The sequence below is a fragment of the Miniopterus natalensis genome, chromosome 11 (assembly GCF_054644295.1).
Source record: "Miniopterus natalensis isolate mMinNat1 chromosome 11, mMinNat1.hap1, whole genome shotgun sequence".
Classification (NCBI taxonomy): domain Eukaryota; kingdom Metazoa; phylum Chordata; class Mammalia; order Chiroptera; family Miniopteridae; genus Miniopterus; species Miniopterus natalensis.
Window position 1 is genome coordinate 18,870,895 of NC_142091.1, and position 23,513 is coordinate 18,894,407.

The 23,513-nt window shown below is 34.9% G+C and overlaps 1 protein-coding gene across 6 annotated transcripts in view; it reads right to left on the reverse strand.

Moving 5' to 3' along the window:
• The window catches only part of DYNC2H1 (dynein cytoplasmic 2 heavy chain 1), a 244,128-nt gene that overhangs the window by 214,889 nt on the left and 5,726 nt on the right, over positions 1-23,513 (reverse strand). For 5 of the 6 annotated variants that reach the window (XM_087821570.1, XM_087821571.1, XM_087821573.1 and 2 more), the window contains exons 5-20: positions 21,798-21,942; positions 20,844-21,076; positions 17,928-18,056; positions 17,716-17,829; positions 17,485-17,596; positions 17,022-17,146; positions 15,775-15,950; positions 13,786-13,981; positions 11,160-11,255; positions 8,463-8,615; positions 7,760-7,858; positions 6,316-6,455; positions 6,003-6,249; positions 4,994-5,121; positions 902-1,017; positions 140-267 (exon numbers count right to left, since the gene is read on the reverse strand). In XM_087821570.1, coding sequence (XP_087677696.1) covers positions 140-267; positions 902-1,017; positions 4,994-5,121; positions 6,003-6,249; positions 6,316-6,455; positions 7,760-7,858; positions 8,463-8,615; positions 11,160-11,255; positions 13,786-13,981; positions 15,775-15,950; positions 17,022-17,146; positions 17,485-17,596; positions 17,716-17,829; positions 17,928-18,056; positions 20,844-21,076; positions 21,798-21,942 — 2,337 coding nt within the window. The remainder of the gene's footprint in view (positions 1-139; positions 268-901; positions 1,018-4,993; positions 5,122-6,002; positions 6,250-6,315; positions 6,456-7,759; positions 7,859-8,462; positions 8,616-11,159; positions 11,256-13,785; positions 13,982-15,774; positions 15,951-17,021; positions 17,147-17,484; positions 17,597-17,715; positions 17,830-17,927; positions 18,057-20,843; positions 21,077-21,797; positions 21,943-23,513) is intronic. The other variant, XM_016206739.2, reaches the window with a different exon arrangement.

The window sequence follows — 23,513 nt, forward strand, 5'->3', positions numbered from 1 at the left end:
GACCATTTGGACCAGATTATATGGATGTCCTTATAATATTGAAATTATGATATTTCTAAATTACCACCAAAAAATTGCCTAATTTAAACATTTCCAGTATAGTAAAAACAAATTTTGAAATTTACTTTGTGATTCTCACCTCTGGCTTCTGTTCCTGTAGCTTACTATACTGCACATTTGCATTACCTATCTCTTCCACAGACTGGGGCATAATCGATAAGACTTCCATAGCTTCAGTGACAAATGTATCAATTTCATGTAAATGAGCTGAATAGGAAACATTAAAATATAAGAAATATTATTACTACCAAAAATATTCAATTACATAATTTCTAAGTCAAGGAGTATTAGAAGTAATCAAATATATATTAAACCCTAAATTCTAATTTGCTTTCATAAAACATAATTTCAAAATGTAGAATAAGCAAAGAAATTTCTTCTCATGAAAGTTCAGTTGTTTCACACTGTACTTTAAAATTTTGAGTGAAAAGTTAAAACTTACGCATTCTTAGTAAATTTTACTCAAAAATGACTGAACGTTTTCAGTCATTTAAATAATATGCTAAAACATCTTCAGTATAAAGAAAACAAGGAACAGTGTAATATGTTGGAAAATAGTAGTCATTTGAAGAAATAAGGAGAAACACATTATGCCAGAATAACCTACCTTTCTCTAACATACATGACAAACTGATACCAGCTCAGTCTGCAAATAATAGAAATGCCTTCAATTTTTAGATCTTTTAGTTCCTACTTTCTTAAAGTTATCCTTTTAAGCACATTTTATTTCATAATACTTTCTGTATCTGTTGATTTTAGTCACCTTTGGGATTCATATTTCATAACTATCAAAGTACATGCCTCTATCTATAAAATTAAATAGAAATAAAAATGTCTTTACCCTGGACAGACTTCTTCAAAGAAAGAACCAGCACATCAAATAACTTTTGGATGAGGTCATCAATCACAGTCTTCACAGGGCTGCAATTAATATTTAAGCAGTCCACCTTGACAGCACTGAAAAATGCCAATGTACACATTTTAACAAGAAAAAGAGTAACTGGAGGAAAAGATTCTCATTATAATATTATCATTTTGTATAATACACTTTCAAATATAACTCCAAAGTATTACTATGACCTTTAAGCACATTTAGATTTCATTTAGGAAAAAATGCCATACATATACTAGTATGATGTTTTCATTGATTTTGTTATATTACAGTTTTAATCATCCATGTTTATACAAAAGGCAGTAATTACGAATTATGTAGCAACATGGATACATTTAAATATTCACAAGCTTTTTTTGTCACAGCATGTAGCATATTTTTTTAAATACTTATAAAATATATTCACTATCCTGCAAAGAGTAAAAAATAGTAAGGGAAAGAAAATAAGGATAGGTAACATTTATACCTATGGAAATGACAAAAATGTCATATGTTCAATTGTGTGGGCAAACAGAGTGCTCTCAGATCTATTGGCAGTATAAAACAATGCAACTTTTGTGAAAAGCAATTTAGCAATATTTATCAAATAATTTTAAAATAGGCATACCCTTTGTCTTAATAACTTCACCTTCAAAATTTATCCTAAGGAAATTTTCAGGGCAGACGCCAGGATTATATAGTATTAATTATAATAGTGAATGAGCCAAATTATAATAGAAATAAGCCAAATGTAGGAATGGCTGAATAAATTATTGTATATCCATACAATTAAAAATCACATTTTTGCCCTGACTAGTGTACTCAGTGGCTAGAGTGCTGGCCCATGCACCAAAGGGTCATAGGTTCGATTCCCAGTGAAGGGCACATACCTGGGTTGCAGATTCGATCCCTAGCCCTGGTCGGGGCACATGTGAGAGGCAACCAATCAACATGTTTCTCTCACATTGATATTTCTCTGTTTCTGTTTTTCTCTCTCTCTCCCCTCCCTCCCTTCCACTCTCTCTAAAAAAAAAATAAATAAATAAATGGAAAAATATCCTCAGGTGAGGGTTACCAACACAACAACAGAAAATCACAATTTTGAGAACTAGGTAATAACATGGCAAAATACTACTGAAATAGTATTAACTAAAAATAGCAGGATACAGTATGATCCAAGTTTTCTAAGTATATGTACCAGTATGTCCAAAATGGGTGAAAAAGATGAAGGAATTAACAGGTACAAATTGGTAGTTACAGAACAGTCATTGGGATGTAAAGTAAAGCATAGGTAATTTAGTCAAAAATATTATAATTACTATGCATGGTGTCTGTCAGTACTGGTTTTATCAAGATGATCACTTTTTAAGTTATATAAATGTCTAACCACTGGGTTGTACACCTGAAATTAGTAGTCTTGTATATCAACACTAATCAAAATATAAATTTTTTTTTAAATTATAAAACAAATCCAGTATTTTAATAATCAGGAAAAAATGGCATGTATTTTTAGGAACACTAATTCTTTGCAAGGTATTCTCAATGCAAATTAGAATATTGTAAGCAAACAGAGTTAAGTCAGACTTGTTCGTCTAAGGAAAATCTCCTACCTAGCTTAACTTATAGTTTAAAAAGTCTGCTAATTTTAGTCACAAAGATTATTTAGAAAGCTACTTGCCCTTTTTAAAATATAAAGCCAAGTAATAGTCTTAGAAATCAAGTTACAAGTGTTAAATTCTCACAATTTTATTTTTTACATATAATTTTCTTTTAAAGCTTCATTTATTTATTCTCAATCACCCACTAATTGGAGAGATTTAAACTCCAGTTCTTAACCACGAACTCATATAAGAGCCAATTTTTGCCTGATACATAAAGTTTGTGTGATTTTTGCAATCCTCACACATAAAGTGTTAAGATTTCTAATACTTGATACATGAAGATAGATGATTTTGGTAAACGTAAAAAATTATAGTATACTATATATTACTAATGAATTAACACAAAGTAATATGATAAAGCAGAGCTGTGCTTACTGACCACAGAATCTTGTAGAGATGACTAACATTCACCTCTCATTTGAAAATATTGATAGCAGGCAACTGAGGCTCTGTTCAATCATAGATAGAATGGGATCACCATAGAAAGCCTACCCAAAAATTATATTCTTAATACAGTATCATGAAAACATGGCTTTTCTAAGCATCTAGCATATATCCAAAAATTATCCATAAAATAAATATCTGTGTGTGTTTATACACATATGTTTGTGTATATATACATATTATATATAAACTTAGATGAATACATGTTAATTTATTAGCAAGAAACAGCAAAATGAAAAAAAAAAAGTGAGACAGAAATTCTTTTTGTTCTGTTTAGCTTTGGCAGGAAAGCAAAAAGAGACAAGCTATCTATAGTAAGGGTTGAACAGTAGAGGTCTAAGCAGTCAGGTCACAGCATAAAGTCAAACAAGGTAGTCAAGACTGGGATCAAGGACAGTATCCAACAGAGGTTAGAAACCTCATATACAAACGTTACAAGAGCACTACCTTTTCCTTACTTCAAACCAGTATTCTTCTAACACCTCATAATAATTCCTCCTCCCCATTTTAAGTCCAACAACTTAAATCAATTAATTATTCCTGGTCTTCTGGGTGATGACAGACTTAGCTCTCTTCCTCCAGGATCTCTTTATTCAACTACACGTCATTATTACCAAATTAATATCCCTAATGTACAGCATTGATATTGACACACATTTGTTTAGAAACCTTCACCAGCTATCCATTCTAACATGAGTAGGATCCAATTTCCCTAATTTAGAGTGTAAGACTCTCCCAAATCTGTAACTACCCACCCCTGCCTGTGCCTATCACTCCTTTCCAGGAGTATAAACTCTAGTCCCTAATAAAAAATTAGCAATAATCAAATTTTCAATGAACCAGCTTCTTGTTTTCAGAATATGAATCCCTTTCCAAGAGGCTGTGCTTTAACCTCCAGTTCTCATTTCTGCCTGTCAAAATCCCAGTTCAAACATTTCTATCTTAAAATGTGCCCTGATTTTGCCCCAAATGGATGGTATGCCTCCACAGCCTAGTTCAGTCTCTTAGAATGTAAATTATTCTCTCTGGTATTAATAACAACATTTAACAACAACTAACATTTATTGAGAACTTACTGTGCCAGTAATTTATATGCAAATCACACATTTAATCCTCAAAGCACTGTGCGATAAATACCACAGCTGTAACTGTTCTAAAGCTAAGGAAATGGAGGGTCAGTCTAAATGATTATCAAAGTCATGCAGCTGATGAGAGCCATCGGCCTCCAGAGCCCACTCTCATAACCCATGTACCTGACCAAATCATCAAATATACTTGATTACTCTGTCTTCATCTTTGTACTCCCACAGGACAAGATTTTACATACTATAAATGCTCACCAAATAGTTACTGAAAGAATGAGCAGATGAATTAATGAAAGTGGTTATTATCCTTTATAGATAATAAATGCACAATTAAACAGGGCCTTTCACAGAGCTTATTACAAAGAGGGGTTCCAGGAATCTGAATTTCAGATATTGAGGGGGACATATTCTCAGGTAGCTGGGTTCTGAGATGCCCCTTAGAGGTTTCCTCCACATTTAGGGAAATCCTGGATGCAGCACTATGTCGTGTGCGTCCCCGGGCATTCTGAGAGGAAACAGCAGCACAAAAGTAGAGTCAAATGTCATTAGCTTTATACCCTCTAGTATGCTGTCAGCAGTTAGCTTCTTACCATTCTTAGGCTGTGCCTGTCATATCAAATATTAGACCCTCCTGCCAGAGCTGTAGAGAAGACTCTTCCCTCAGCCTAGTCCACCCAATGGGTTCAGCCAGCAGAGCCTATAGAGGAGCAACTTCTTAGTGTCAGTAATGCCCTCTCAGATGAGCCTCAGTGTCACAGCTGAGCTCCAGAGGCATGAAACTGACTTGACTTCTTGCCCTAAGTGGAGGGCACCCTACTCTCCCACGGCACAGATGCTCTAGTCCATGAGGATAGTGCTTCAACTTCTCATACCTTGGAAGCCGTTCTGCCTCTTTTCCTTTTATTTTCAGTGCTTTAAAATTTTTTTCCCAATCATGAACAGTAGAGAGATGCTTTTCCACTAGAGCTTCCATATCAACTTGCCCAACTACAATCCATTCCTAAGAACAAAAAACGTTATTAAAGAAACAAAACTAATAAATTAACATTTTAAAGTCTGTGGTCCAACTACTAATAGAGATTAGGGTCCAACCAATAAAATGGGACAAGTGTAATTGTAAGTAAATTTCAACTTAAGTATGTAAATACAATCATTACTGTGTCAGCTAAACAATGAACAGGGAGAAAATGACAATATAAAAATACATGATCATAAAACTTTTTTGAAGAGACTGAAAAAAAGCCTTTCAGATATCCCCTTATCAATTTGATGTATGCTAAGATAGATTCACTTCTTTTAAGCCAAGAGCCACTACAAGCTACACATCTGAAAGTATTCATATTCACTTGATTCTGGAAATTTAAAATGCAGAAGCATTGCAGTGGCAGTTAAAAAACTGGTTGAGTTTTTAGTCATAGTCTCAGGATCAATATAAATGAGCGATGAGTGAAATTGGGGTTTATCTTCAAAGTTAGTGGTAATGATGCACTTAAACAAAAGTCTGATGTTTAATCTCATCATCTCGATTTCATTAACTTCAAGGCCTCCCTCCATGGGCTGCTCTTGTTCCAAAGAATGAAGAAAAGGAAATATTTCCCTGAAAGGAGTTAAAACTGACACAACAGAGTCACGTCACGTTCTAAGGTGACAAAACAATAAATAAATTTAAAAAGCTAGTTTATCAATCTTCAAACAGTCAAAGACATAAATCTTCTGTGGCATAAATCTACCTGTACAAGAATCCTCAAATCTGGTTCTCTGGTTTGCGGTATTTTCATTTTATGCCACACAAGATGCACCATCGGTTTGGACATTTAATACTATTTCAGTCAGTCAGATGAAATGTTATAACAGAAGGATGGAAAATTACATGTTCCATACCTTATGTTGGTGTAAAACAGCTGACAATCTCCTAAATAGATCTTCTGCTTTTCTGAAAATAGTCAGAAATCCACTTGCATTTCTATCAATCATAATAGAAAAAATAGATTCATCTCCTGCCTCCCCCACTCCCTTAAACTGATTAGGAATGCCGATAAACCTCTTCATTTCTCTGTAATATTTAGCCCGGATCTCTTCAAAAGGAGGCCGGAATTGTAACCGTCCTTGTCTGCAAGAAAATAAATAACTTTATAATATAAATTATTAGAAAATTTTAGATTGAAAAGTAAACTGGATTTCAAAAAAATCTTACTTGTACATTAAGTCAATATTTATTTCTGGCAGATTCTCATTAAGTGCTTCTAAACCCATCTGATACTGATGCTCCAGAGCTTTGTACAGCTGATGATTCCAGTGCAGTTTCCACGCATGCATGTCACTTGCTTGGAATCCCTAATATGTTATATTTACATCTTTTATTTAAAAATTAGGTAGTAGAATGAGGTTTTCAGTTAATACTTTCATATCACATGATGTAAAATTATAAGCAATAAAAAAACTTGTTTTAGCTACCTTAAAACACACAATTCCTTAAATGCTACTTGCAGTATGCTAGTTTATATAGAGTCAAATAAGAAAATCTCTAATTTTCATGTTTATAAATAGAATACAAAAAAAATCTGTAAAATTTGAAAAATTAAGTTATAGCCCTGTCCAGTGTGGCTCAGTAGTAAGAGTGTCAGCCTGCACACTGAAGGGTCTTGGGTCCAATTTCTGGTCAAGAGCATGTACCTCAGTTGTAGGTTCACTCCCTGCCCATGGTCGGGGTGCATGCGGGAGGCAACCAATCAAAGTATCTCTCTCACATCGAGGTTTCTCTCCCTCTCCTCCTCTCTCCTTCCCTTCTACTCTCTCTGAAAAAGCAGTGGAAAAAATATCCCAAGGTAAGGATTAAAAAAAATTAAAAATTAAGTTATAAGTACAAATAGACTTTATGATTGGACTTTGTTACGATAAAGGCAACAGGACAAGTTTCTTCAGGACCTTTTAGCCCTTTTCCAAGCCCCCACCAAGCATAGCTCTCTTCTTCCCTTCTCACACTTAAGTAATGCTTCCACATTTTAAAACATGTTAAATTTCAATTAGAGTGCTCACGATAGCTTACATAGTCTTTTGCTTCCAAATAAGCATATCAATCTAATACTTTAATTTTTGTTTTTCATAAAGTTCGAAGAACTGAAAAATATATGTAAATGTGTAGGACACCTAACTCACATTCAGCCAAGATCTCAATACTATGTAGCAGGTTATGTGCTGGCCACTTTTGTATATACATCATCTCATATCAAAATGTATAAAGAATTGAAATTTTACCCAAAAAAAGAAGTTCTGATATAAAGTTATTTCAATCATTAGGATTCTACTTAAACTTAACTTTCTGTTCTACAGTTGTCACAATTACCTAAAAGAAAACTAATGAATGGTAGACATTTAAGCACCAAGCCAGAGAAACTATAAACTGAATTGAGGGATTTGGCATTCCGTAAGATAAACAGAAACTTTTAATATTTTCAAATATAAATGCATTATTACTTTATGGTCCTTATGTATAATTCAGTGAAATTCTAAATTTATCAAGAATTTATTAGTAAAGATTTATAAATAGCCTTTCAAAACTTTACAGCAATCACATGTTCACATCCTGAAACAGCCATATTTCATTTCAAAGTGTAGACACAAAGTAAAACATGCTTTACCTGTGCTTCTACACTTGCTAAGCCAGTTCTCAATTCTTGTAATCCATCTTTCCAACGCTGCTGCTGCCGAAGCAGATCAATATTCATAAGAATTACCACCTGTTAAAAATGAGAGCGGTCTCAAAGTATCACCTGAAATGGTAATTTTTCAGTGGAAAAACTGGACAGACAACACCTTAAGGAAGTAATCAAGGTTAACTCAACCTAAAATACGACATACCAATACCTGATCAATGCACTGAGAAAGGCAAAAGATCACTTCTGTGGTGTTCCTGCCAAAATGGCATAACCCTAATCTAATCATGAGAAAACACCATACAACTCAAATCTAGAGATATTCTACAAAATAACCGACAAGCACTCATCAAAAGTTTCAAGGTCATGAAAAACAAGCAAAGACTACAGAGGTGGAGACTCCAGAGACTCAACAACTAAATGCAAGGTAGGATCTTGGATTGGATCCTTGAAAGAAAAGGGACATTAGTGGAGAAGCTGCAAAATTCAAACACAGCTTATTCCCTAATTTTAACTATACTGTGGTTATATAAGTTGTTACCAGGGAAAGCTGGGCAAAGGGTGTGAACTCTGTTTTTGCAACTTTAAGTCTCAAATTATTCCCAAATAAGAAGTTATTTAAAATTATATCCTAATTACTTTTAAACAACACTATTATAGCTTATTCAAGTTTATAAATAAAGTATACCTTTTCACAAAATGTAGTGTGCCATTTTCTCAGTTTTCTATTCTCAGTGGCAAGTCGGTCAGCAGCACTCTGTAGTTTCTGAATGTAGCCTTCTAATTCATTAGGATTATCCCAAGTAATCTGTGACTTTCCCCCACTTCCTGCTTTTGAATTCTGAAGTACAACATATGACATTTAGTATTTATATACATTACTTTTTTCCAAAAAATTCAATATTCTATATCATAAATCCAATAATTCCTAACACCAACCTGCAATAAAAAGTGCATATATAATTTTTCTATTTTATAAGTAAGGCAATCTGGCCAACACTGAGTAGGTTAGGGTTAGGGTTAGGCTCCATTCCTTCCAGGTTCTCCCTCTTACAAGTAAAAAACCCTGTACTTAGCATAACAAACAAGCACAGGAAGAGTGAAAGGTAGAAGACAGACAGCTGACAAACCTTGGGAAGGAAGCAACAGGACACCTGGGTTTCCTTACTGTCTCCCATATCTCCGGGAAAGGACACCGGAGAAGCCTCCAACCTGGAACTACCCATAGGGACAGACAAATAAAGCTCCTGAAAAAGCCTACTTCCTCTAGCCAAAGGACTAGGAAAACAGTAGGCTAACAAAAAACCCTTTTAGCAATACCCAGCCTACTCCAGCCAACACAAATGGAAAAACCACCCCTCTCTGATATTTCAGTGAGACCAAGTGGAGGTCTCATCTTCCATCCCCTGCTGGGCAAAAGCAGGCAGTACTCAAACTTCCTTGCCAAAGTAAGGTCGATGGGCTGAACTATCCTGCTTCTTATGAGATTCTTAAATCACATTTGATTTTTGAAACACTTTATAACACCATCTGATGTGGTGCTCTATATATGACAAATACATAGGAGGAGAGAGGGTCAAGAGTAATAACAGAAGTAAGGTTTCTAGCCCTGGCCCGTGTGGCTCAGTGAGCATCATCCCAAGCACTAAAAGGTCACTGGTTCGATTCCCAGTCAGGGCACATGCACAGGTTGTGGGCTCGATCCCCAGTACGGGGCGTGCAGGAGGCATTCATCGATGTTTCTCACATCGAAGTTTCTCTCTCTTTCCCTTTTCCTTCCTCTCTCTCTAAAATCAATGAAAAAATATATTTTTTTTAAACGTAAGGTTTCTATACTTCACTTGAAGTAGTAAATGGTAAGACATAGCAAGTTTCTGGAATACAGAAGACCCTCAATAAATAGGTGATGACTAAGTGAAACTAAACAATTATATAATAAATTGGATAAAATACTCTGTGAATCAGTTCAAAAGCATTTATTGGTAATTACTACATACAACTTAACATTGTATTCCTTGAGAATATGAAAACAGAGTCCCTCCAATATTCTACAATATAGTGAGTGGCCAGAAAATTATAAAGAATCTCATAGTTTCTAGTTAATTTTAAGTCTGAGTACTAATGTGCAAAAAAAGGGTTGACAAAGCAAGTCTGACTGTTATCCCTTAAAAGGCCTGCTTAAAAGATTGGCCCTTGGTAGGCACTTGGGAAGTTGGAGTTTGGGAGGGTACCCACCACACTAACTTTTAAGTGTGGCTCACTGTACCTAAACAATACGGTTTATGCTGAACACCTGACTTTCTTTGGGAGCCTGGAATTTGGGTACATACTAGGCTGAAGATTCCTACATGACCAGCCCCAGATAAAAACCTAGGCACTAAGTTTCTAATGGTCTTCCCCAGTATGACAATGATTCCCTGTGTTACAACTTCTTGCTGGGAGAATTAATCATGCCCTATGTGACGCCACCAGGACAGGACTCTTAAAAGCTCCCACCCGGTTGCCCCAGGTCTTCACCCCATACCTTTCCTCTCACTGATTTTGCTTTGCAACCTCTCATTGTAATAAATTATTGCTGTGATACAACTAAACCCTGGTGGGGTCCTGTGAGTCCTTCTAACAAATCTCAGAACCTGTGGGGAGTCTTGAGGGCCATGACGCAACTAGTAATCCACTTTCAAATAAAAGAATAAATGGGTACATTCCTCTTCTACATAATTTTTCAAATATCTCATTTATGAAGACTAGAAATGTAGACTGCAAAAAGTTAGCAGTCACATAGTAACATATACGCTAAACCCGTTGTGGGTTTTCCTAATTTCACACATGTGGATATTTCAATAAGCACGATAAAGAGCAAATAAACCTTAAATTTGTATCTCTGCTACTGGTTCACGAGTGCTCATTCATGATTAAAGATGTTAATCATTTGTCATGCGTTCCAAATTCAATGCCATGTCTTTTGGTATCATTTTACTATGTTTTAATTTTTGGCTGTACAGAAGTTGTGCACTGAAATATACTCATGTTCTCTTTTAAAATAAATAAATAAAATCAGGAGATCATCGAAAAGTACGTCTTGTGTATAAGGATCATCTGATACTTCAGCGAACAGATACTTCAGCGAACAGATAAATATAATGGCATATTTATACATATTAATTCAATTAATCAAAATGAGCACAAAAATATGTGTAACATTATAACCATTTAAAATACACTTAGAATGAAATGTTACTTGTTAAAAGTGAAGGGAGTCATTGGGGAGCAAAATAAAGCCTCAGATCAATGGTTATACTGAGCTAAAGGGTATACTAAAAAACTAAGAAATAAGAAACACTTCACATGTAAAAACTAATTATAATAACATGAAAAGTCCATTTACCTTAATTATCTGTTCAAATGCTAAGGCAGATTGTAACATCATTGGCCTCTGACTTTGAATCATTTGTTGATCGATAGAATTGTAAAAATGTGCCACCTACAAAGTAAAAGTGCAATTAGCAAAGATCAATAATAAATAGCACACTTAATTTTTCTTCATTTTAAATTGTCTGAATGGAAATAATAACTTTTCTCAATTTTAAGATTTAACAAAAATACTTTTTTCATCTCCATTACAGCATTTATGCATGTACTATTATATACAATCAACAAATATGTCTTGGGTTCCTATAATTTGCCAAGTAGTGTCTTGGGGGCTGATTAAAAACTAAGATTATAAAACCTAGTCCCTGGATTCAAAAAATACAGTCTCATAGAGAACATAAAGGAACCCAGTAAAGCATGTTAAGTGATAAAAAAAAAAACTGAACTCTTTATCCTTGCAACTCTCCAAACCTGTCCCTTCCTTTTTCAGCATATAACACAATGATTTCTCCATTTCTCAGACCAAAAAAAAAAAAAAATCTTTGCACTGTCCTTACTCTTCTCTCACATCCCACATCAGTAAAGTCTATTGACTAAATACTATGAAAATATATACTGAATCCAACCACTTCACCCATCTCAATCAATCCCATCCGAATCTAAGCACCTTCATCTGTTGGCAAGACCAGTGCAGCAGCCTCCCAACTTGTCTATTTCCAATTGGACCTCCTATTGTCTAATGCAGTCTCCAAATCAACCAGAGTGGTCCTTTCTTAAACATAAATCATATGCCTTTTGCTTATGTAAAACCTTCTAATGAGTTCCCAATACATTTGAGAACAAAGTTCAAAATCAGGAAACCTAGAAGCAACAGAGCTTAGACTATTACAACAATCTGGCTATGCTGTTATCTACCCAACAGCATACTTACTGCTCACTCCCTACTGCAGCTAAATATCTGCTCATAAGTAAAGGCACATACAAACAGATTTTTCCAGTTGTTCTTCCAGGGTAAATACAAATAGTATATGACCATTCATTCATCTTGTGAACTCCTATTGTGTTCAGCTAAATACTTAGGACACAAAAGTGAACAAGACTCTCTGCTTTTGAACATGTAGTTCCTCTCTCTGAAATGATCACCCATCCCAACCCCTTGTGCTCTTAATAAAACATATGTATACTCTCACAGACTCACATCAAACACCACCACTCTGTAAAGATTTATCTGACACTATGCCTCTGCCCTACCCAGGAAAATAACTGAAAATTACCATCTGCTCTCACAGGACATTCTGAACATCTATAATACAGTACTCATAATATATTAAATATTGTATCTATATGTTCACATATCTGCCATCACTGTATGAACTGTAATGGGATAAATATGGGCTTTGGAGTCAGGGAGACATGGTATCAAATCCCAGCTTCATAACTTGCTAGCTGTGTGGCACTGGGGAAACTGTTACAATTATGATCCCCAATTAGACCAGTGACAAGATTAACATAAATGAGGCATCTACCAGAAGGCTGGATATTTAAGTGAGAACTCGGTGTTTAGCTTGCTCTCTCCCACTAGACCAGTGGTTCTCAACCATAGCTGATTTGCACCCAAGGTGACATTTGGCAATGTTTGGAGATATCTGTGACTGTTAGGACTAGGCACGTGCTACTGGCCACAGATACTGACAATGAACAAGACATCGCCACAAGAAAGAATTGGCACAAAATGTCAAAAGTTGAGAAACCCTGCACCAGAGTATAATATGTTCATTAACATATCCTCACTACACTGTTCCTGGTGGTAGAGGTGCTCAACAAATCTTTGTTGAACAAAAGAATAAGTGAAAGATCAAATACACAAGACACTGTTCCTGCCTCTAAATCCTAATAATCAAGTGAGAGAAAAAATGAAAAAAAAAGCCAGAGTAATTTGCACACTGCACACAGAATAAGGAACCATCGACTAAGAAAAGACACAACAAAGAACGTGAATTTTGAGTTTGAAATTAAAGGAAGGCCTTGAGTTTTCTAATCAGAAAGAACAGGTATCAGTGCATGGAGACACATTCAAAGAGCCAAGTTTTGTGTATTACTGAACTACAGGTTGCAATGTGAGGGGGAAAGTACAGGTGGTAAAGGTCACAACCAGTGAGGTTAGTTAGTGCATAATTAAGAAGGGCCTTGTATACTATGCCAGAGATAAGACAATGAGGTGATAATAGTTGGTTTTAAACATGTAAATGATATGATGGCAACGTGCTGAACGGGTAGACGACCAAGAACAGAGACCAGCCCACCAGCATGGTAATTTCCTAAGAATCTACCCCTTGAAAGCAGGCAGAGGACCCCTTTTAATTAGAAGGTCCTTTGAGACCCATGCAAGTAACATGAAAGATGAAAAAAGAGAATAGTCTATTTTTCTAAAAGTTTTTAAAATGAAAAGCAATAATAATACCTTAAATTATAAATGCCAATATAGTTTACATAGCAAATTTTATAATGTAGTCATTTAGCAAATCAATTTCACAAGAGTTAATGGTGTCATTCTATTAGCCTAAAAAAGTCAAGAGTAGAAAACAAATATTCTAAAGCAATCAACTCAGGATAGTCATATTTTCAAAAATATAATTTCATACTTGTTTAAGAATAATCGCTTGCTTGCAGAATTTCTGTGCAATGTTTGCAACTTGCTGTATTTTGGCAGGAATGACAAAGCCAAGTGCAGAAAGCTGACGAACTTCTCTCAGAAGAATCACCAGCCGATCCGAATAATGCACTTTTAATGAGCCATCGTTAGGATCTAGTTCCATAATTCTACTATTAGCCTCAATACTACAAAACAAAATGAATGACTTTTTAAGTTTCATGTTCTCACTCTTCGGACTGATGAAAAACAATAGTTTTTACAACTTTTCTGTAAATATAATGTTAATTTGAGGTTTAAAAAAATTTTTTTAATTATAGTTTTCAACTGGTTATCTTTTTCACACAGTATCTCACAGTTCAGATCTTGATAATAAACTGTAACAGCTAAAATATAACATTAATATTTCAGCCAAGCAGTTTTGAATTCAGAAAAATCAATCTCTCAACCTTCACCTAAGACTCAAAACTGACATCATATCCACCATAAAGAAAAAAGGTTTTGATTCATTTTCTAAAAGGTTTTTTTTTTACCCTTCTTATTTGGTTCTTTAATACTTTTATTAAAGGATCAATGATAAGAACATCAAAGTGGTAGGAGTAGAGACAGTCAAATGTTTCATTTCTCTACTCTTTGTTTCATGTCCAAGGACTGTCCTTTCTTTACGTTTCTTGTAAAGGCTACAACTGCTTATTTTACACTAGGGCACTCAAATCAGCATAGGTTGTCAAAATTAAACTGGACTAAATTAAGCATAAAGTACTATAGTTTCATGACCTTTCTTTCAGGATCAGGTTTATACAATGCTCATTCTTTTAAATCACTTCCACAATCAAGAGAACCTGCAGGTCTTACAAAGTAAGCTACTGAAAGACAAAGAACGAATCTAGTCAGCCTATTTAGTAACACATAAAATAAGCATACTTTAAAATGGACTGAAATGATTGAGCCAAAACTTTCCTATATGAACACAGAGCCTGTCAGAAAATTATTATGGTGATCCTTTTTGCTTTTATTCAAACCTAATCTTCAAAATTAGCTTCTATATACCAGCATATACTGAAATATGCTCCAAAACAGTGACACTATGGGAAAATGAGTTTTAAAAAAAATTTTTAAAAGTGGGAGTCAGGGTGTTTCATTGTCAAATGGGAAACACACACCAGGTTGAACAAAGTTAAACAGGCTCTTTACAGCAGGCCTGAGTCCTTTTGGTACATGGTGGATCTCCACCGGAGCTACAGTGATAAGGGTGTGCATTTATTCCAAAATTAGTGGATTAAAGAAAACTTTTTTGGGGAGAGGGGACATCTCTCCTACTTCAGGTTCAGGGTAGAAAGGGAAAAAGTTAAATGGAGTGAAGTTAGAGTCAGTAAGCCCTAGCATATTTCAGTTCTTCCTCCACAACCAAATGCAATATAAAAGGGGAAAAATTATTTATTCAGTTTAAGAAGCTACCACTTTTGGCCTAATTATCCTTTTAGCAATATAGGGAAAATAAGCAGAATTTCATATTATAGGCAAAGTTAATTTTAAAAAGTAACAAGTTTCTAAAAATACGCACAATGATATGCTGGGAAAGTGTACCAGGAAAAAGAAACAATGGTTTTTCTAGACCACCCATTTTAAATACCCATTAGAAAAATTAGGTTGACCAATTAAATTACATTCAAAACATATATAAATGCCAGTAACAAAAAATTATAGACGGAAAGCCTAATTCCAAAAAGGGAATCTGAAGCTCTAGGGAATAGACCTGAGAAACGGGGGGACGCAGTCAACCAACTATATCATCAAACTGGCAACCTGAATGGCTTAAAAGTTGATAAACAAAAACTAACAAAAAAAAATCAAAGGAGCAGCAGGAAATTTGAAGGAAAAAAAAGAGTAGAGATGATTAATTCCATCTTGCCGTTTGGATTAAAACATAAGAAAAAAGATTCTTGTTGAAGATTTCACTGTTTAGTATATTTAAACTTACCACAAACCCGATCTAGAATCAGACAAACCAGACTGAATGTCCCTGGACCAATCATCAAATTGCTCTTGTTCGTACAGTTTAAACTGCTCTAAGAGATCTTCAGCATTTCGATGGAAAGACCGAAATCCTGACAAGTCAGACAAAACAGCCTCTGCTATCTTGATGGTATCATCCACCTTAAGGGGCAAAATTACAAGAATAGTTATTATTTAAAATCTAACAAAATTAGCAGAAAATAAGCCCCCTTCTCTGACCTTTGATTCAGAAATTATTTTCCCATTCATCTATAAACAGTACAATAGAAGGTTTGCCAGCGAATATAAAAATATCAATCCCTAGTTTGCTTCTGAATTATACCGCCTCAGGACGGCAAAACACACAGGATAATGCATACAAGGCATAATCTGAAGGGTAAGATAAGGTAAATTCAGGTGAAACTCCCCCCAAGAATTCAGCAATACTCCTAAACACGTTAAGCAGCAGTTTGGACCCTTTGCTAAATGCTCTGGTTAATATCTCAAACAACAGTTAGGCCAATTTGAATGGCAATTTAAAGGAGAGAAATTCCTTTCCTTCCTAACTGTACAAAGAACAATGTAGCACCTTGGAAAGCTGACAAAATTTAAGCAGAAGAATATTCCAGAAAACAAAACATCAAAAATACAAACTTGAGTAAGTAACAATCTCAAACACACCAGCCTTACTAATGCTTTATATATCTGTGCAGTGTGAAGGGTACCCTCCTCTTGCATTTATACATATTTTTTTAATCCTCACCCAAGGATATTTTTTCCCTTGATTTTTAGAGAGACAGGGAGGGAGGGAGGGACATCGATGTGAGAGAGACACATTGATTGGTTGTCTCCAGCACGAGCCTGCAACCCAGGTACAGGCCCTTGACTGGGCTCGAACCCAAGAACCTTCAGTCTGAGGGCTGACTCTAACCACTGAGCAAAACCGGCCAGGGCTTCTCTTGAATATTTTTTAAGGCACATTCTTACCTGGAAACCTGCAATTGGAATGATAAATGACTTGATAATTATCTCTATACAAGGAATGAGAAAAACTATTACAAACTCCCTCAGCACGCTTTTTCAGAATTCTACATTTCACATGAAAATTAAATGGGTATGCCAAGGAAAACAGAAAATGTCCTTTAATGTTTTCACCACAATTACAGAGGGACTTCTATACTACTTTAGCACATTTTTCAATTACTGTTCTTCAACTTTTATTAAAATAAATACCTTCAGTTCCAACTGGCGAACCCAAACTATATTATTGACAACTTCTGAAAGGTTTTTGCCAGAAAGTGGTCCGGATGCATCACCGGGAACTCCTCGGCTTCGATTCTCAAAGTCTGATCGAAAATCTATAAAATTTAAATCAAGTAAATGATTATACACATTCAGCAAAGATCTTCTAAAGGCCTTCCATGTTCCAAGAACTATGACAAATGTTGTAGACAGAAAAATAGTAAGAATTGTTCCCTTACCCTCGGGGAAATTGCCGTATCAAATAAGACAGAGAAAAAAAATAACGGGTTAATTTTTTTTAAATCTGTCATTTATAACAGAAATAGTAAATTAATATTCAGCACACAGAGGTCATAAAATGTAGTTTTAATCCTAAGTGGTATACAACATAGAAAACAGTAACCTACAAAAATATTTTCTCCAGCAAACACTATAGTCTCTGATAAACTTTTACCTTTAACTGAGTCCACAAGCCTTGCCAGTAAAGTTTCTCTTTCTAACATCAATTCTTTGCTTATAATTGGACGCTTCACCAACTCTTTATATTTCAGAAATGCTTGAAGAAGCTAATATAAAATAAAATAAGCATATGTTTATCCCAAGTGGACTGACTTGGTAAATACATATATACATCTCCTAAAATAGCTTAAAGAAAGTTTTAAAAGTAAAATATTTCAGTTTTTACCTGCTGTGGACTATCTTGAATTTCTGAAATATAATTTTTCAATTTTCCTGCTATTTTTCGTTCCACAGGTACAATAATTTTTTCATATTGAGACACTGCAGCTTTCCATAAAGGCTAAACAAAATATTGTTAGACTTTAATATCTAAAAAAATCCACCCTTAAAAACAACAACACAAACAGGAAATTATATTTAGAAACATATATACTCAACCTCAGTATATGGATTGTATTGCACTGGATTCAGGCCAGTAAAAGGTTCAAATACTCGAGCCAGGGTTTTCTCTTCACTAGCAGGTAAAAAATAGAGAAGCTTCTCATGAATTGTTCTAACAGCTAAGACCTAAAACAAATATTAAAACAACAAATTTAATTAAATCACTGAATCTGCACAAATAGGTCTAAAACCTAAAGATACTGAGCAAGAATTTCTTTACCTAGGTCCTCTGAAAGAAAACTGAAACCATAATTTTGAGAATTACTACTCATCAACATTCAAAGTGGTGCACAAAGACACACTGTATCAACACATCATCAATCAGTGTGCTCAAATCTTATGAAAAAAATAAAATCTAAGTATTTTAAAACTATGTTTAAAGCTCATTTAAGTTATAACTTCTCTCCTCCTTAATATAGTACTTCTGATTTTCATAATTCTGCATTAAATTGAAATTCTGAAAATGAAACAATATTAACAACTCTATTATGTACAATTTACAAATAGCAGGAAAACAAGTTATTATATTTTGTATTTAAAATTTCCCCAACAATCAAAAGGTAATCAAAAAGGTCAAATAAAAACACTAATCTTCCATTGAGTAAGAAATATCAGTACAAACTGATTTATTTTTATCTTGCTAAAAAGTAATCCTGTCTACTGAGAAGGCCTAAAAGCACTGATAACTAAGTAAAATTTAACATTTTTCTAACCATTTTTCACTAAAAAGAACCAGGCTCTTTGGAGAAATGATTAATTCCAGATATGAGACAGAAAAATGTAAAAGATGGGCTGGTACGTTTGGGAGGACTTGAAAGTAAGGAAATTGTCAAAGAAATACTGGATTCATGTAAAAATGACACAAGAGCCAACTTACAGGGTGCACTCACTGCCTACACATAAAACAATTTAAATAAAATAATAATAACTACAATGGATGGAAACATAAAATATAACAACTCATGGGTTCATAATACTACTACTGAAAAACATTTCATTGAATGCATATGAAACTTACTATGATACTTACTTATTCATTGTTTTTAAAAAGTGATAGAAGAATTCTCTATACTGCTATTCTTATACACACTTTATTTCAGGGTAACTAATAAACTGATGAGGAAAAGTTCTTCCATCATCACTAACAAATGTAGAAAGAACAACAGAATTAGAAAATCCCCATTTTACAACCTCATGATCATTAATGGCTGCTAAAATCATTAAGAAAAAATTGGAGAGCATTATAACAGATGCATCAGGCTAAACATACCAGAACCCACATATCAAACTAAAGTGGAAAAGTACCTATGAAGCAGCTGAGACAATCAGGAAAATTGAAAACTGCTTAGATATGAAATAACATTAAGAAAGTATTGCCCAATTGGGCATGGCCCAGCAGTTGAGCATCAACCTAGGATCCAGGAGATCACGGTTTGATTCCGTCAGGGCACGTGCCCAGGTTGTGGGCTCGATCCCCAGTTGGGGGGGCGTGCAGGATGCAGCCAATCAATGACTCTCTCATCATTGATGTCTGTCTGTCTCTCTCTCTCTCTCTGTCTCTCTCTCTCTCTCTCCCCCTTCCTCTCTCTGAAATCAATAAAGATATATTTTTTTTAAAAAAAGAATATTATAATTTTGGTGAATGTGATAGTGGTACTGGGGCTCTGCATTAAGGGTGAAAGTATATGATTTCTTGAATTGGCTTTAAAAATGCTCCAGAAAAAAACAAAAAACAGGAAGGCAAGGTAGACAAAGATGAAATAAGAGCTGAATAATATCAAAGGCTGTTGAAATTCAGTAATGGGTACATTGGTATTCGTTATTTTTTACTTTTAAATATGTTTGAAATTTTTCATGATGATGAAGTTTTTAAAAAATCACCACAGAACCATAGTTGCAGAAAAGGAAAAATTCAGCTTTGCAATCTTTTCATCATCTCATTTTGCCTATCCCTCCAAGATAAATGTATGTCCTATACTGAAACTCCTAACTAATGAAAATTAAGCAGCTGTTTCAAATATTTCCACTGAGTAACCCCCTAAAAAATCTGTCCTGTGCCCGGCCGGGTGTGGCTCAGCGGTTGAGCGTCGACCTAGGATCCAGGCGATCGGGGTTCGATTCCCGGTCAGTGCACAGGCCCTGTTGCGGGCTCGATCAATGACTCTCTCATCACTGATGTTTCTATCTCTCTCTCTCCCTCTCCTTTCCTCTCTCTCAAATCAATAAAGATATATTAAAAAAATAAATAAAAAATCTGTCCTGCTTAAAAACAATTCCAATAGCCAATAGAATGTCTGAGAGCTTAAATACATGGACAAGGGGGTTATCTTTTTTATAACAAAGAACAAAATAGAAGTTCACACCTTACAAGTTGAACGGTCACACATCAAAGAAAAAGAAAGGAGGTGGAAGCCAGCCCTCGGTGAATGCCCACTGTGCACCTGGCGCTGCACCAGACAACTGTCACGGACTATTTCACATGACCTTTAGCCCTTATACTCTCCCCAAAATAGGAACAGTTTCTATCAGATGTAGTGCTTACTAATTATAAAATATGTTCATAAACACATGAGGGCCTACTTCACACTTAAAGACAGAGTCGAGCCCTGGCAGGTGTGGCTCAATGGACAGGGTGTAGGCCCTCGAGCCCAAGGGCTGCAGGTTCGATTTCGGGTCAAGGGCACGTAGCTGGGTTGCAGGTTCTATCCTGGCCCTGGTCGGGCACTTACAGGAGGCAGCCAACCAATGTCTCTCTCTCACAAGGATGTTTCCCTCTCTCTCCCTTCCTCTCTCTATCTCGGCCTCTCCCTCCTCCCTCCCTCCCACTCTCCCTAAAAAGCAATGGAAAAAATATCCTCAGGTGAGGATTGAAAACAACAAAAAAAGACAAAGAGCCAAATAATCAAACGATACCTCTTCAAGGCGTTTGCCAAGTTTGTCAAGTGTTTCAGGGAAGTATTTTTCATTTTTCCACTGATGAGGAACATAGCGCTGCCACACCTGACCTGTTAGATGATTACAGGCGATCACCCACTGCTCACAAATTGAAATACCAGCTTTCAGATTTTCTTTCACAAGATAATAAGGATCTTCCCATAGGTTCAAAGTTCCCAACTTTTTCTGAACAAATCTTCCAAATGAACCACCTAATAAAACATAAAGCAAACTTCTTAATGGAAATGTCTTTTTACAAAATAATTATAAAATTCATGCCTAAGACAAAATTAACATACAAATTAGTAAACTAAGGTTCTATGAAATACCACAATGCACACCCTTAGATTAGCACTGACAATAATATTCTTCAAAAACTAGAAGTATTTTTACATCTTGCAATATATCATGTACATCTTTAAAGTGTAGAAATATATATACATTTTTTAAAGGCTGCAGAGCCTACTGTATGGATATCGCACTATGTAACCAATTCTCAATTGCTATTTGTTACAAACAATGCTGCAATAAATATCCTTATGTACTTGTCTACTATTTCCTTAAGATAGTAATGAGAAGGGCATTCTCTGAGTCAAAAGTATTTGCACTTTCAATATTCACAGATAAGCCAATGTAATATTAAAGAACTTTACAGTTCATTACAAAATAAATTCTAAATTAATACATGAATAGGGACTAAAAATCTATGTAAATTTACTTGTATTAATGATCAAAGAATTTGACACATGATTTAAATTAACCAACTATGTACAAATATCTATTTAAATAATTCTATATGACTTGCTTTAAGAGCTACTTGAAGCAACAATTATTACTTTAAGGAGCATTTTAAGTAAGAACTTATAGGGAAAAAAACAGAAAACAAAATAAAGCAGGCTTCCAAAATTTCAAAAGTTTATTCTTTACTAGTACCTATGATATCTAAGAGATGTAACATTCGTGACTCAGGATAATGCTCATGCTCTGTTTGTCTCCACACGTCATCGACAACATCCCGAGTAGTCTCTACCAAGTCAACGACTTCCAGTAAGGATAGAGTGTCCAAGTTATAAAACTCCTAAAACCAAAATGCAATCATTTTTAAACATAATCATACCTCTACCTTGGGCAATATAGGCAAAGTGCTCTGACTTTTCAACTGCTACAACTCTAACCTTTGCCATATTATTTTCTCTTCCTTCTTCTACCAGATGACATATTATTTTGTTATGCAATTGCCCAGGAAGTTCCTTCACAAACATAAATTTCATGAAAGCCAGAAAAAATAAGAATTGCAAAAAATCTATTCATTGATTTTTACCCTTGACTTAATTTTCTTTAAATTTGGATTCATTTATTTACCCAAATAAAGGTAGCCTTCATGCCATATATACACTACCCGGTGTAGTTGGCATATTTTCATTCATTTACTGTATTATATAATGTTACCAATAATACAATCATAGTACATGGCTTATTATTCTACACTTCATCACTGTTACAAAAAAAGTTTAAAATCATTTCAAATACTTCATTAAAATAGAATTGAAATAATACTGGAAACAAATAGAAAATTACTTTGTGTTTATTTTGAAAAGAATAGAATTCTGGTGGGAATGCAGACTGGTGCAACCACTATGGAAAACAGTATGGAGGTTCCTCAAAAAATTAAAAATGGAGCTGCCTTTTGACCCAGTGATTCCACTCCCAGGAATGTAGCCTAAGAATCCTGAAACATTCTTCAGAAAAGATATATGTACCCTGATGTTCATAGCAGCACAGTTTACAATAGCTAAGATCTAGAAACAGCCCAAGTGCCCATCAGTAGATGAGTGGATAAATAAGCTGTGGGACATTTACACCATGGAATACTACACAGCTGTAAAGAAGAAGAATCTCGTACCCTTTGGGACAGTATGGATGGACCTGGAGAATATTATGCTGAGTGAAATAAGCCAGGCAGCGAAAGACAAATAACACATGATCTCACTTATATGTGGAATCTAAAGAACTTAATAAACTGATGAACAGAATAGATTCAATGACATGGAAGCATAGATGAGACTGATGAATGTCAGAGGGATGGAGGAGGGTGGGTGGGTGGAGGGGGAGAGAGTAACCAAAGAATTTATATGCACATATATACAACCCAAGGACATGGACAATGGTGGGGAGAGGGACTGGGGAGGGGGAAGGAACAGGGTGGAACGGGTCACTGGGGAGAAAAAGGGACATCTGTAATATTTTAAATAATAATAAAATTTTAAAAAATAAAAAAATAAAAAATAAATAAATAAAAATAAATAATAGAATTTTTATAGCCATAATTAAAATGGTCACTATTTAACCTCTCTGTAGATACATCAAGAAATCAGTAATCATATAAGTATAAAACTAAGACTTGTAAATTACAGATTCCTCCAAATGCTAATCTGAATAAAGTGAACATTCTTTCCAAAGAACATATATTACCTCCTTGTAGATAAACCTCTACTAGTGCTTTAGGCTTTTGCTTCTCCCTATCTACCTGCAGAAAAGTAATTATGTTTGAGAAATATTTACGAGAGACTACAATCTAACTTTTAAAATGTTTAGATTTTTAATTTGTACTCAAATACACACCTTAAGTAAACCTTGCTATATACGAAG